This window comes from Barbus barbus, assembly GCF_936440315.1.
Source record: "Barbus barbus genome assembly, chromosome: 15".
Lineage (NCBI taxonomy): Eukaryota > Metazoa > Chordata > Actinopteri > Cypriniformes > Cyprinidae > Barbus > Barbus barbus.
Window position 1 is genome coordinate 22,936,502 of NC_136743.1, and position 15,255 is coordinate 22,951,756.

Here is a 15,255-nt window from a genome sequence, read left to right on the forward strand (position 1 = left end):
CACAAAACTTCAAGCTTTTTATTGGCCTTTTAATACAAAACATACTTGTCATTTTAGTCTCATCTGTGATATTGTCAACAAATCATGAAATAATAATAATATTACATTACTAATACCAATACATTATCATCATTATTATTATATTTTTAAGAACGATTTTTCACGTTTAAAAACTGCAAAGCTGCAACAGAAAATTTCCTTTTTTCCATACTTTTTTCATTCACTGGCAAGCCTTTAACTATGTGGCTAAAATTATGCTATTCTATAAATTTTTCAGATTGTGCTGAAGGCAGATTATAAATTTTTCAGATTGTGCTGAAGGCAACAGAGAGCCTAAGAGTCTCCCCAGCTGGCATGCAAAATGTGACAATAGGACAAACCTGCTTCATTTTAGCCTTGTACTGTAGGTATGGTTATATGGATATGGATTTTGTTTAACTGTAACAGTTTCAAGCCACTCGATTAAATTGTTACTGTTTCAGTTTTTCAGAGTGCTTCCTTTTGTATCACCATTTGTGAAAATTTTGAAATCAGACGACACCCAAAAACCTTCTCCGATCTGATCATGAAGGTTGATCACAGTTTTCCAGAATATTACTGAAGACAAAGCATTGCTTTCTTTTTCTAGCCCTGTCCATAACCAGTTCTGAGTGTTTGGTCAGCGGCTATGTTGAGTTAAGCAATGCATCATTTCCCCTGGTAGGAGTAGGCTGCTGCACGAACACATTAACACAAAAATAAGAGCTGTAGATCTCAAGAGAATGACACAGGATGGCCTCAGTACAAGAGAGTCATCATGCACATACTCTCTGCTGAGTCTTTGAAAGAAAAAATAGCTGCTGTAGAAGTTTATTTAAAACTGAATGTGCATCATATCATGATGGTGATGTCAAAGACAAGCTTGGTTTGGGGTAAATGTGGCATTCTAGAGATACTAGGTTGTCTATAGAAAGCTACATAGCAAAAGAGAACAGTGGTGTTGTGTGATCTAGTGAACAACACCCATGATTCAATCCCAGTGATCCTGTTTAAAGTCGAACTGAGGAGGAGTACAACAGATAAGATATTCTTCACTGTCACATTATCTCTCAGAAATCATTTTAATATGTTGATTTGGTGGTTGTTTCTTATTATTATAAATGTGTTTTAACAACATTGTGCTGCTACATTTTTGTGGAAACCGCAATATTTTTTCATTGTTCTTTGACGAATTGCTTAAAATGAAAAAAATAAATGCTTAAAAGAAAGCCATTAATTTTAACAAGAAATCTTTTGTAACATCAGTCTTTACTCTCACTTTTGATTGAATTTAATGTGTTCTTCCTGAATGAAATCAGTAATTTCATCTTTAAAAAAAAAGTACTGCCTATTAACTTTTGAACAGTTGTTCTATTATTATTATAAAAATGAAGAATTGGTGTTCGCTACTAAAAAAACAGTAGGCTAAATACAGTAAATTTACATATATAATTTCACTTTCACTTTCAAAATCTGAATTTATTAAAGTCCAACATAACATCATAGTACAAGCTGAACATATATCAATGGCGTGTGTAAAAACAATAGTCATGAAGGTTGCCACATATGGCAGAAATGAAAAGCCAAAAGACTTGAAAAAAACAAGGGTAAGAGGGTAACAATACCTTATGCTTCACACCATTATTATGAGTGCTAATCATTTCTGTAGATTTCTTCTATTATGACAGCTGGTTCTGGTTGAACACAGCAAAACATTCCCAACATCCATTTTACTGGACTAGGTTCAATAAAACTATGGATCTGTAATGTGAAATCTGTCAGGTTTAACAATGGTAATTTTCCTCATTAAAACAGTACTTTTGGTTATGGTTAAAATGATCATGAGATAAAAAAAAGCACTCCAATTTTATTTTACATGGAGTGGGGTTGAGTCATGAGGGCAGACATGTTAAGATCACATGACCAGCCAAATACTACTGACTTTATTTCTGTAACTCACCTATTATTTGACTCTTTTGCTTACTGAATAAATGAATTATTTCTACAATGGCATCTGTAACTAAAAACTAGTTACAGTCCAAGACCAATCGCATAATGGCCAACATTATTTTAACCAAAAATAAAAAATTACAGAGTGGACTTTTAAGCGAGATGGGCATTTCACCAATCTTTAGATTGTTTAAAACCCTGGAAAGTTGCAATTTATTGCGCAGGAACAAGTGCTTATATAAAGAAAAGAAGAGGGAACAGTTTTGGGTTTAAAAGCGAGCTCGGATTCTCTCCAGAGGGTCAGTGTCCCACATATGTGGGTCCCAAGCCTGGAACCAGCCTGTGAAGGTCGGAGGCTCAGCCCCCTGCTTTATGGTTGTGATGGGAAGTCCACGACGTCCAGAAGGATCAGAGTCCACATAGTCCTTAGCTACAGACAAAGAACATACTCAGTTAAAGAGTATACAGAATATAGAGTGCTATAGGAATGACATATTTTTGTTGGTCAATCTTCAAGTTCGCATCATCCTGTTTCCCTCACAAAGAAAAAATCCATTGGCTTTTGGATTATTGCAGAAAATAAGCTCTGTGATTCTTATACATTTTCCTCCTCAACAAATTTGATGAATTTTGAAGCCTAAATACAATCGCCAGGAGTAAAAAGCTAAAGTTAGGCTATAAACAAACTACGACTTAAATGTCACTACCATTAAGCTTCTGACAACTCTTTTGATCTTAACTTAAAATCTATAACTTAGAAAGTCCGAGTTAGAATAGTTTGCAAGAGTGTGAAAACGAGGCTATAAAAAAGCAGACTACTGAGAAGAGAAATTTATTTGTTGGGTGTGATGAAGTTTAAGGTCCCTGACCTCTCTTGTCCCATTTAGCTTTATTGTTAGTTTCACGACAATAAAAGCTTTAAAAATCAGTGGGAGTGGGGTATTACTGCCGTAGAATAAAATGTAAAAATATCTTAAGCTTGTGTTAACCAAAATCCTGTTTAAAAAATTCAATGGGTTCAGGACGACTGAACTGAAAGTTCAAAATGCCAACTTGTTTCCAAGTTTTAGGACTCATCCCTGTAGCACTATATTGAGTATGGTACATGACTGGAATTCTGTATTGACCAGTCAGCATCCAGGACTGGAAATGTATTGGATGGAGGAAAATGGAGGATACTGTGAGTAATGCAACTCAAGGAAAGACAGAAAACTTAAAATTCAATGTTTTATCATGAAAAAACGATTTAGTAAACATGTCACTCACCTAATTTTGGTGACTCAGCTTTTTCAACCTCATTGGCTTCTTTACCAATCCAAAGGAAGATCTAGAAAGAGCGGCAGTTCTTCAGCATTACAGCCCATTAACTATATACATGTACTAGCTGATACAATCTCTGTCCCAATTCAGAGGCTGCATCCATCGAAGGCTGCTTTCCAAGACCGAATGCATCACTGTGGCACAACAAAAGCTGTCCCATTTCAAGACTCGAAATGTGCCCTTCGTTTCCCAGGACACAAAGGATACAACAAATGGATCCTTCATAGCCCAGGCTATCCCAAGATTCATTACGCGCCAGTGATGACTGGATTTGTTTTGAGAGAAAATGCCAGGTTACCCTGTTTTATTTCTCAGACAGTTGAATAAAACTCCAGTACAAACGGTACTGCCACTCATCAGCTACAGCTGTCACAGCAGTCCTCCGTAGACTAGACTGTCCCATTTATCAATGTACGGTTTGACCTTCACAGACTTTAAAGGTGTGGCCTTCGAAGTCTGTGTTCTTCTAAGAATGCAACCCCTGAATTGGGACACAGCTACAGTCTAAACCAGTGGTTCTTAACCTTTTTGACTCCAAGGCCCCTCATCATCTAAGACAAGATATTTTTGGTACTTCTGCTGTAATGACAAAGCTGCCTGTTTTCAAACCTTTTAACATAAACGTTATTAATATAGTAAAACAATAAAATACAATAATTACAATAATAACATTAAAATGATATTAGTATTAATTTCCACTTTTCCACATTTGTGTTTTTGGGATAAGGCTTTAAACAAATATTTTTAACTTACAAATATGACAATTTCTACTTATAAAAATTTTAATGCTGGATATAACTAGACAAAAATGTGTATTTATTAAATATATTTCCATTACTTTGCAAGATTTTATTATTTTCTATGACTTTCCCAGATCTAAGAATTCATACATTATATTACTTATAAATAATAAATAAATAAATAAACAAATAAAAGTGAGGGAACGTGTTAGATCTGGGAAACAAGCCCCATTAGAAGTTTGCTGAGACCCCCCAGGTTGAGAACCACTGGTTACATGAACTATATTCATGTGGACTACATACTGTGCATCAACTCACCTGATCCCAGGTGTCAAGCAACATGACATCATCGGTAGCCAAGTCTGACTGAGTGAAGTCTCCAGGAACTTCCTCAACCTGAGAAGAAGAACAAGACATATGATCCATGATATCACCATATTTACAAACCGCAGCTGCCCTCCAGCCTGCCTGTGTGTTTCTGTGACTCTCACAAAAAAAAGCAAAAACACATAATTGTCTATTATATATTGTGTTTTTGCTTATTTTGTATATTTGTATATTATTCTTTTTATTATCTGTGTCCTGTCCTGTTGCTGTCTTTCTGTTGCACTGTGGAGCTTCTGTCACTATAACAAATTCCTCGTATGTGAAAAACATACCTGGCCAATAAAGCTCATTCTCATTCTCTCATTCTCATTCACTTACCATTAGCCGGCCTGTCTTATTGGAGCAGCCGAACAGACGTGGTGGTTTGACCATATTTCGCAGGGTTGGAGATGTCTGGTACTCCTTCTTTCCACCCAGAGCCGACCAGAATCCAGCTGAGGAGAGAGCTATGTAAGAAAGCAGTTCTTATAATACATTATAAAAAACAAAACATGGCAGACACTCACCTGGTTCTTTACCCTCAGCCACATCAGTGGATTGTCCTCCCAGAACACTTACAACATACTTTGCAGCAACCATTTCTTCATCGCTGGCACCTGAGCCTTTCCACACAAACACGCAATCTGACGACTTCAGCACAAATACGTCATTGGTGTTTAAGTTGGATGCAGATGGCTCAACCTACAATGGAAGTTATCGGTGATTCATGAGAAACATTACACTATACCCTATGACGACAGTATTCAGACTGTGACTGACCTCAACAGCCCGTGTGGCTCTAGAGGAGCTCTGTCGGATGTGGAAGATGCGCGTGCTGCCTGTCTTGGTCTGGCCATCCTTGCGGGACGTGCCTCCACTATGGATGATCATAGGTTTGCCCTTAAACAGACTCATCAGATGGGGAGGTTCTTGACCCTGTGTCACTCGCACCTGAGCAATTTATTGAGGGGGATAAAATAATTTTAATGATAGTACATGTGAATACAACTGATCAAAGTCACAACAGACAAAGCAGGTTAATTTAATGGCTCTTCTGATCAAGATCACACCCTGGTGGTTACCATCAGAAATACAGGCTTTCTTGAACTTGGATTTTACAGGCAGCCCAACCCAAGTGGCATGTAAAAATTTAATATAGTTGCACGCGAAAGCTTGGGAACCCCATGCACAATTTGTGAAAATGTGAATCATTTTAACAAAATAAGAAAGATAATACAAAATGCATGTTATTTTTTATTTAGTACTGTCCTGAGTAAGATATTTTCCATAAAATATGTTTACATATAGTCCACAAGACAAAAAAATAGCTGCAATTATTAAAATAACCACATTCAAAAGTTTGGGAACTCTTGGTTCTTAATACTGTGTGTGGTTACCTGGATGATCTACGACTGTTTTTTTGTTTTGTGATGGTTGTTCATGAGTCCCTTGTTTGTTTTGAACAGTTAAACTGAGCACTGTTCTTCAGAAAAATCCTCCAGGTCCTGCAGAATCTTCAGTTTTCCAGCATCTTTTGCATATTTGAACCCTTTCCAGCAGTGACTGTATGATTTTGAGATCCACCTTTTCACACTGATGACAATTGAGGGACTCAAACACAACAATTAAAAAAGGTTCAAATATTCACTGATGCTCCAGAAGGAAACACGATGCATTAAGAGACAAATCAACAGGATGAAGATGTCCAAATTTGTCTTATTTTGTAGAAATATAATTTTTTTCCATTTAGTACTGCCCTTCGGAAGCAACACAAGATACTTGCGTTTACCTTGATCTTCAAATTCAAAACGTTTTCACCCCCCGGCTCTTAATGCATCGTGTTTCCTTCTGGAGCATCAGTGAATGTTTGAACCTTTTTTAATAGTCGTGTTTGAGTCCCTCAATCATCCTCAGTGTGAAAAGGTGGATCTCAAAATCATACAGTCACTGCTGGAAAGGGTTCAAATATGCAAAAGATGCTGGAAAACTGAAGATTCTGCAGGACCTGGAGGATTTTTCTGAAGAACAGTGCTCAGTTTAACTGTTCAGAACAAACAAGGGACTCATGAACAACCATCACAAAACAAAAAAATAGTTGTAGATCATCCAGGTAACCACACACAGTATTAAGAACCAAGGGTTCCCAAACTTTTGCATGGGGTTATTTTAATAATTTCAGCTATTTTTGTCTTGTGGACTATATGTAAACATCTTTTATGGAAAAGATCTTACTCAGGACAGTACGAAATAAAAAATAACATGCATTTTGTATGATCTCTCTTATTTTGTTAAAATGATTCACATTTTAACAAATTCTGCATGGGGTTCCCAAACTTTCGCATGCAACTGTAATTCATACAAGATTGGGAAATCATAAAGAATTGTACACTTAATGTGAAAACATACAACCCAAACCTGTACCCTATAAGTTTGTCAGTAACAGCATACTTACCGTGTTAGCTAAAAACATTATTGCATGCTGTTTTCTAAAAGCATTTTTCAAAACTGATTAGTCTCACCTGAACTGGAGCTCCTCCCATGGAGTCATCCAGCCGGACCGTGAGGAAGGCAGAAGCTGCCAGCTCATCCTGAGTGCTCTTCAGGCCCTGCCTGTAACACATCACATGCATGCAATATAATGACACTTTGTTCATATGAAACAAACATAGATAATATACTATAAACCACTATAAACACATTTGGACTGACCAGGTGTAGATGATATGCTGCTCCCTACTTCCCTGTTTATAACTGTAGAGGATCAGGTAACAGTCTCCCCCAAAAAAACACCCGTAAGTAGAGGGATCCACTGAGACACGCTCCCCTCCCTCCACACGCCAGATCTGATTTAGACAAACATGAGTGTTAATGACAGACTGATTAAAGAACATTTCCTTACTTGATCTCCCCTTTATACGTATAAGCGCTGAATGCAAGTAAGCTACTGCAACAATGTATAAAGTGGTCACCCAGTGTGTGTATATGTGTGTTTATTATATATATAGGCTGGGTAGCCACTTTATTTGCTAGAATTTTGCAAGAATTACTACATATTTTGAATTATAGTAGACCTAAATCATGTTTATCAACTCTATATACACTACCATTCAAAAGTCTGGGGCCCACAAGATATTTTAATATCAAAAGATCAAAACTACAGTAACAAAATATATATGTGGCGAAATATATATACTTGATCAAAACTAGAAGTTACATATTTTCAGGATTCAGAATTCTCTGATGAACAGAAAGCTCAAAATAATTTATTTGATATAGAAACCTTTAAGATTAAAAAAAAAACTTTCTATCCCTAATGTCTCTGTGAAAAAGTTTATTTTGATGACCAAAATAAAATTTACCTGGACTTTTCCAGAACCATCATCAACCATGTTGTGCTGGGCTGCCATGGCCTTGTTGTTATGGAGGCTGGAGGCATCGAAAGGAATCTGCTCCACATGGGCTATTCTGCCAATGGTGTATGCCTTGGTAGGACCAGTGGTTTGGTCCTTGTCCTTCCAGTTAGAGAAGAATTGCTTGAACAGGGTGGTCTCGCCCCCAGCAGGCAGCACCTGGATCTACAGCATCAAGTATTGAAGGTACGGTATCAGTAAATATGCCATTAGTTGTTCATTTATACAAACAATGAAGAATGTAGAATACATATCTTCAGTCATATTTTATGTAAGATATTATATGAAATCAGTAAGCGCATACATATATAAACTTTTTTTGTAATCGTTTACATTGCTTCTAAATGTAGATTTCTACAAACCAAAATATTTAAATAGTAAAAACTCAATTACAAGAATAAACCGATAAGCAATTGATTAAAATCTTCATTATGTATGTACCTGTGTTTTACTAGAGTAGTTCTTCTCTTTGATGAACTGCTCTGCTGATTTCATAGCTGCTTTGCGTTCAGATGTGTTTGCATTTGGTCCTGTTGGCAAAGGGAAGACAGAGGCATATGCTAAATGAAGCTCTTTCATTTTTATGAAAAATGTGTGGTGCATTTAAACTAAGGGCCCCTATTCATGCTGTGTTGTATGTCAGCGCTATAAACAAAACACAAAGATGGTATCAGTCTGACATCTCTATAATAAGATAAGATACATAGGAACAGATAAAGGGCAGATTCAATTTCTAAACAGATTCATACAATTGTCTGTTGGCCACCCAAAAATGAAAACAGTGTCATCACTATCTGTTTCTGTGGAACAGAAAAGAAGATATTTTGGTACCCAAACAATTTTGGGTCCCATCGACTTTTTAGCATTTTATGTCCATGTTATGGAAGTCAATGCGGGAAATGAAACATTCTTTGGTTTGGTTACCAACAATCTTCAAAACTTTTTTTGTTTTCCACAAAAGAAAGTAAGTTATGCAGGTTTGGAACGACATGAGGGTGAGTAAATGATGACGCTATTTAAATTTTTGACTAGACTGTCCCTTTAATAACCTGCACGGTCTAGATGATATCAGCCGAAAAGTAAAGTTGAGTTCTTTGGAATAATGTGCACCAATGAACTATGCACAATAACAGCAGGAATGTGTGTTAGGAAAGAAAATAGGATGCACTTTTTTAATGTTGATTTTACAGTTAACAACTCATGCACATTGAGACACACCTTTCCAAACAAACACATTCTTATCAACTCCATTGTCCAGGATATAGCACTCATCTAGGGAGAGCATCTCCTGCTTGAATGGGCTAGTCTGGGCCACAACAGATGTTTTCATGGAGCCAGCGGCATCTGAAATCTACAATAACAATGATAAACCACAGGACAGCAATCAGACATGAATTAAAGATAGACAGATAAATAAAGGTGTCGAAAGCTTAAGAAATAAAGATAATGAGAAACACAATGTTTTGTCCTTGTTTGAATTATGTAGACAGTATTTTAAGCTTTACAGCTGTCAGCTGTAAATGTACAACAGTCCACATAAATAATTAAGATGGTAAATATTCAGAACTGAGCTAAAATATAAGTAGAGATAATAGTCTTTATTACCATGTACAATGCTGCCTTCTTCCTGTTGGAGGTTTCCACTTCTTCGTCAGAAGTTGCTGGGGCAATGCTGGATTTGGGCCCAAGAACCTTCGAGAGGAAATACAGGATTAAAGCCCATATGGGAACAGCAGGGCTTTACTTCAAACACTTATCTGATGCCAAGTGGACCAAACATCGAACCCTGTGCTGAATGACCTGATAGCGGACGGAATATTTGGCACGCAAAACTCATCCCTTCTCATTAAACACATGATGGATGCTTTCTCATTAACACAACACACAAGCCAGAGCCAGAACACATACAAGCAAGCCATTGTGCCAAATTTTACATCAGGTCTGTTTGATGGTGTCCATACCGTAATGTGTGGTTATCCAGCATCCATGAAAATGTAACGCTGTATGCCATTTTATAAAAACAGGCATTTAGTGTCAGCTTTAACATTTTTCACTTAACCAGCAAACATAAAGAAATAAAATGTAAGTGGTTTTGATGTCTACCCACATTGTTGAGTAATTCAGATGTTGATTGAGCGGGAATTGTTACAGGAAAAGTCGAGCTTAAACCTTTCACTCACTTTAGTCAGAGCATCTGGTTCAGCCCCATCCTCCACCATGATCAGCTTGGCCCTGCCGTTCCTCTCATTGTCCCGGATATCAATGGCCAACTGGGAGGCCTTTAGACGTTCAAAACGATTGCAGTCACTGCCACACCACTGATAAATGTCCTGACAGAAAATGGGAAAAGTGTCTTTAAAATGACTCAAATGTACACTACCATTCAAAAGTCTGGGGTCAGTAAGATTTTATTTTGAAGAAAAAAAAAGGAGAGAAATCAAGAAAGTAGCACTTTTATTCAGTAAGGATGGTAAAAACTGATATTAAATATGCTTATAATGTTCCAAATTATGAATACTATTTCCTTTGAACTTTCTTTCCATTGTAGAAATCTTTTTAAAAAATCACTTATTTTTCACAAAAATATTAAGAAATGATCCGAACATTAGAATGATTTCTGAAAGATCATGTGACTGGAGTAATGGATACTGAAAATTCAGCTTGCCATCACAGAAATAAATTACATTTCAAAATATATTGAAATAGAAAAAAAAAAAATATTTTAAAATGTAACAATAGTGAAATATTTACAGTGAGCAAAAGAGTTCTTTCAAAAACATCAAATCATACTGACTCCCAATTTTTTAACTGTAGTGTATATTTAAAATATAATAGTAAAATATTTTAGTACATTTTAAGATATTCAAATGTGTCCTATTAGCTTCAGTTATCTATACCTTCCCCAAGTCTACAATAAAGCAGTCTCCTTTGTTGAAGCTGCTCCAGGACAGCTCCACCTCAGTGGCTCTGATGGCCCTCCTGCCCTTGATGTGCAGGAGACGCTTCACATCTACTTCATTGGTCAACACGTGATGGAAGCCAGACGCAACCCCACCTTGCTGAGGAGTCAGGAAAGACAGTTGACTCATTCTATTGCATAAAATGATACTGGGATAGTAGCCAAAATTAAAAGTAAAAAACTAAATGCAAACCACTCAGCAGAGTGCTTCTCAAAGAGCCATGCAAACTTACTGAGCTAAGCAAATTGCTGAATTTAATGGAAAGAATGTGGCATGACTAAACAGTAATGGATGTTTTAGAGCCATAATGGATTCTACTCTGATGCTTCTACAAAGTAAACCCAGCAGAGAGACTTATTTTGCATTCTCACTGCATCACAAGTTAATGAAAAACTCTGCTTCTAAGAAGGGTAATTTTCATTAAAAAGCAAAGGTGAGTTTACCTTATACTTGATTCCAGACTTGAAGTAGCCCAGGAAGGTGAGCGACTCATTGTTTTGGACCTCACGGAACTGAACCGGACCACCCCCAAGAAAGTCATCCAGCTGTGTGGCGAAGATAGCTGCAGCTCCACTTTCATCTTGAGAACACTCATTCCCTGGAGGAGGGGAAATGATCACAGGAAAAGGGTTGCTTGTTTGTGCTATCTTTTTAATATATTTTCAAAAAATAAAAAAATGCAATTCAGACAACTGTTGATGTGTTAAATGATGAGCATGTTCTGTCTGTATTCAAATTTAATTTGATATTTTTTGATGACTATTTGATGAATAAAAAACTAATTAAATGAATGAAATACTTAAAAAGAAAACCTCAAGTAGCTTGTAATATAATATTTAATAGTAATAAAATAATAATAATTATAAAATATTTCAACACAACTGATTCACTGCTTATTAAATATTATTAAACACTTTTGTCTGCCAGTATCTAATATCATAGAGAGGACCCCTGAAGACCCTCATGTGTCACAGTGCTATTTTAGTATTATTTAAATACTATTTGTATTTATATTTTAAATTAGATCATTTTTATTTTCAAAACATTTTAGCTTTAGTCATTTTTTTTTCTATTTAGCTTTAATTTAAATAAATTCACAGAATTTAAAATTATAAATTAGTTTCCTTTTAAGTTTTTTTAAATATAATATTTATATTCTATTCTATTTTACTTCATTTTTATTTTAGTTAAACAATTTTTTTAATAGTTATAGTTAACAAAAACAGTTATGTCAGTAAGCTCAATAAGTCTCTTGCAATATCAAATAATTTGTCTTCTTTTTAACAAGTCAATGTTGGTTTAGGTTGTAAAATATCACATGATGCAGCTCTCCTAGAAATTAATTTCTATTTTTTTAAATGATGTGTAGACTCATGTATTCACTGAGTAAGGAAATTTTCTGCTCCTACTTTACAGGTTTTTAAATCTCTACTCAAAACGGATTACTTCTCCATTGGTTTCAATGTTCCTTCATGTTTCATGTCCTGTTTCGACTTGATGGCAATTCCTGGTTCTATTTCTTATATTTTGTTATATATATACATATATATATATATATATATATATATATATATATATATATATATATATATATATATATATATATATATATATATTTTTTTTTTTTTTAATATTGATGTAATTTGGTTTTTAGCTGTGATTTTATTGTTTTTTTTTTATTTATTTACTTTGGTTTATTTACTACTTATTTTATTTGATGCTGTAAAGCACATTGGTCAGCTGCTGCTGTTGTAAATGGTGCTGTATAAATAAATTAAACTTGAAACTTGAACTTGAATATATATATATATATATATATATATATATATATATATATATATATATATATATATATGACATTGTAAGCTGATGTAAAGCTGCTTTGACACAATTTTCATTGTTAAAAGCGCTTACAAATAATAGTGACTTGATATATATATATATAAATTGATACATTTCTCAAAAAGTTATTGCGTCTATATTATGGACACACCCAACTTTTACACAAAAGCAGCATACAATAGACAGTGAAAACATGTTTCGGAGTAGATGCTTCTGTTAGTGAAAAAACAATGTCCTACAACTTACAGGAACACTCAAACTTACCTCACTTGCCCAGCAGCACTAGCAGTGAATCTGTCTTTAGCAAAACAAGAACCAAATAAAAACCCCAAAGAGGCCACATGGAGCATATTATGAGATTTTCCACTCTGTGTCCTCAAATAAACCTTGTCTTCTCACACTACAGCTCCATTCTAAAGCCTTAGAACTACTATGGTTTGGAGCATGTTTAAGTTTAAACCACTGGGTGGAACAAAAACTACATCTCACATCAGTCTCTAGAATTAAACAGGAGACCACATAAACATAAGTGGGCTGAGAGCCAACGGTTGATGTACTGCCACACAAACAAGTGAAGGCACGCTGTAGTCTTTGGTACTGACTAAAAACCCTTTAAGTGACTACCCTTCTGAGGCATGCCATCTGTACTAGATCAAATGAACTTTTCTTTAGGAGTAGGAGGGACTGTCATAAGTAATTAACATAAAATAGGTGCACTTTCAGAATTCTTTATATTTCTGTGAGCTAATGGTGGTGAGAAAGCTCGTGAGAAGTATTTACAGTATTTATAGTTACTATACGCTCTACTAGGCACTCTCTAATGGGAAAAGCAGCACAAAAAATTAAATGACATGAAAGTGAAAAAACAGACAGGCCACATCCTTCCTCATCTAAATAAAGCAAATGTAAAACATATGCGGTTCACCATGTGTGAAAAGATATATTCATATTATTGTACATCCATAGGTAAAATGCTTCTATTCTATTCAGACCTCTAGGTGTCACTTACCCATCCACATGTGTATATAATACGAGGGTGCACTGGTGGTGTACAGCAGAAGGTAGGCATCACCCGTATAGAAGTTGCCATAGAGAGTCTTAGGCACTGGCTTCAGGTCCATGTTCTCAATGCGCCATATCTGCAGACCAGGAGCTTTCCCTGCAGTCTCAAACTCCTTATGGGACACCATAGTGACTAAGGGGGGTGCAGAATATAAAAGGTCTGGATGTCTTTTCAGGGCATTATGTCATACTGGGAAAAATGTCTAGCGTGCAAGTAATAGAGAAGAGAAATATGCTTTAGAGAAATAAGAAGTATCTATTCCTCTGAGAATGCTCTTGGTTATTGCTTGAGAGCCATATCAAGTCTGAATCTTCTGACGTCTATGATTCTGGAATCACTGGCTCCCATAAAACACACAGTCTGGCATAGCATGGGGACTATCTGCACCATTTACTCACATGCAAAAACTCAGATGCAAATGTAATGCACCATACATCATGGTGTTGACTACAACACACAGCTGATAAGAAAGAGAAACACATGATCAAGGTGATAAAATTGGCTTGCATCCTCAGAAACTAATCGGAACATTTAACATGGTCTTATGCTTTTTAGGTGGTAATCAGTAAATGATACATTCTGCATTCATCAGTCATGTTAATATTAAGCAGTTTTTATGCTAGTATAAAAAAAGCCTCCATGCCATTGCAGCTGATACTTATGGGTTTTCATTTGTAATATAGTAATATCTCATACAGCAATATTGCTAAATATCATAATATTGTGTGATTTATTGATGTGATGGCAAAGCTGCATTTTCAGCAGTAGGCCTACAGTAGACAAAATTGTTCCTATAATTCAAAAACGATCAAATGCAACTGCACAGCTGCATATGCATAAAAGTAGCAATGACATGTATTTCAGATCTTACATAACTACAAATCCAGCAAAGACTTTTTTTTTAATGTCCTTTCTTCACTGCTGTACTGTATTCAAAGCCTGACACTTTTCTGAGCATACACTGTGCTATAACTTCAGTACGGAAAGCAAAGTTGGACTTTGTCTTATGAAGGTGGAAACGTGGCGTGCATTAAACCACTTTCCCATCTGGATAACAAATATTTAGCAAACTCTGCGTTACCATGTGAACAGAGTAACATTTATATGCTACTATTTATTGTTACTTGAGGACATTAAGGAACACTTCATTCGTTTAGTTTTCATTATGCAGCCAGTGAATTTCAAAAGCGATATAATGTAAAATCAATATATCGAAAACAACTTACGAGATTGTGGCAGATTCAGAAAGCTGTCAGTGCACGAGAAAAAGCGATGTGTTGTAGTCTTTCTTTACCGAATCCGCTTTTTAACTGGAGGGAGTGTCTGTAGAGCAGGGGCGGGCGTGTGTGTGTGTGTGTGTGTGTGTGTGTGTGTGTGTGAACAGTTTCAATACAGTTGTGTCTCAAAGCCTCATCTCAGCCGACGACCTATACAACATTTTTGGGCTTTGGGCGCGTATGTCAACGAATAAATCAATAAATACAAATAAAACAAACAAACAACTGCATCTTTGGCTTAAGATGTGATTCTAAAAGCTTGTGTTTTGTAGATTCAAATGACAAAGTGACAAACTGTAATTTTATTGT

The 15,255-nt window shown here is 35.8% G+C and overlaps 1 protein-coding gene across 1 annotated transcript; it reads right to left on the reverse strand.

Moving 5' to 3' along the window:
• Nucleotides 1-4: 4 nt before the first annotated feature.
• LOC306881073 (scinderin-like) lies at nucleotides 5-14,996 on the reverse strand. Its single transcript, XM_079434973.1, has 17 exons — nucleotides 14,896-14,996; nucleotides 13,616-13,801; nucleotides 11,208-11,362; nucleotides 10,702-10,863; nucleotides 9,985-10,134; nucleotides 9,410-9,496; nucleotides 9,023-9,155; nucleotides 8,246-8,334; nucleotides 7,754-7,969; nucleotides 7,104-7,237; nucleotides 6,914-7,004; nucleotides 5,175-5,345; nucleotides 4,922-5,096; nucleotides 4,734-4,849; nucleotides 4,347-4,424; nucleotides 3,235-3,295; nucleotides 5-2,398 (listed from the first exon to the last, which is right to left on the reverse strand). Exons 2-17 carry the CDS (start codon nucleotides 13,794-13,796, stop codon nucleotides 2,238-2,240), a joined length of 2,160 nt encoding a protein of 719 aa, XP_079291099.1. The 5' UTR covers nucleotides 13,797-13,801; nucleotides 14,896-14,996; the 3' UTR covers nucleotides 5-2,237.
• Nucleotides 14,997-15,255: the final 259 nt, after the last annotated feature.

Coding starts and splice junctions, on each gene's coding strand:
- LOC306881073 (XM_079434973.1), bottom strand. CDS start 13,796: ATGGTGTCCCATAAGGAGTTTGAGACTGCAGGGAAAGCTCCTGGTCTG. Junction 7,005..7,103: donor CAGCATATCATCTACACCTG/GTCAGTCCAAAT, acceptor GATGTGTTACAG/GCAGGGCCTGAAGAGCACTC. Junction 4,425..4,733: donor ATAAGACAGGCCGGCTAATG/GTAAGTGAATGA, acceptor TCTTCTTCTCAG/GTTGAGGAAGTTCCTGGAGA.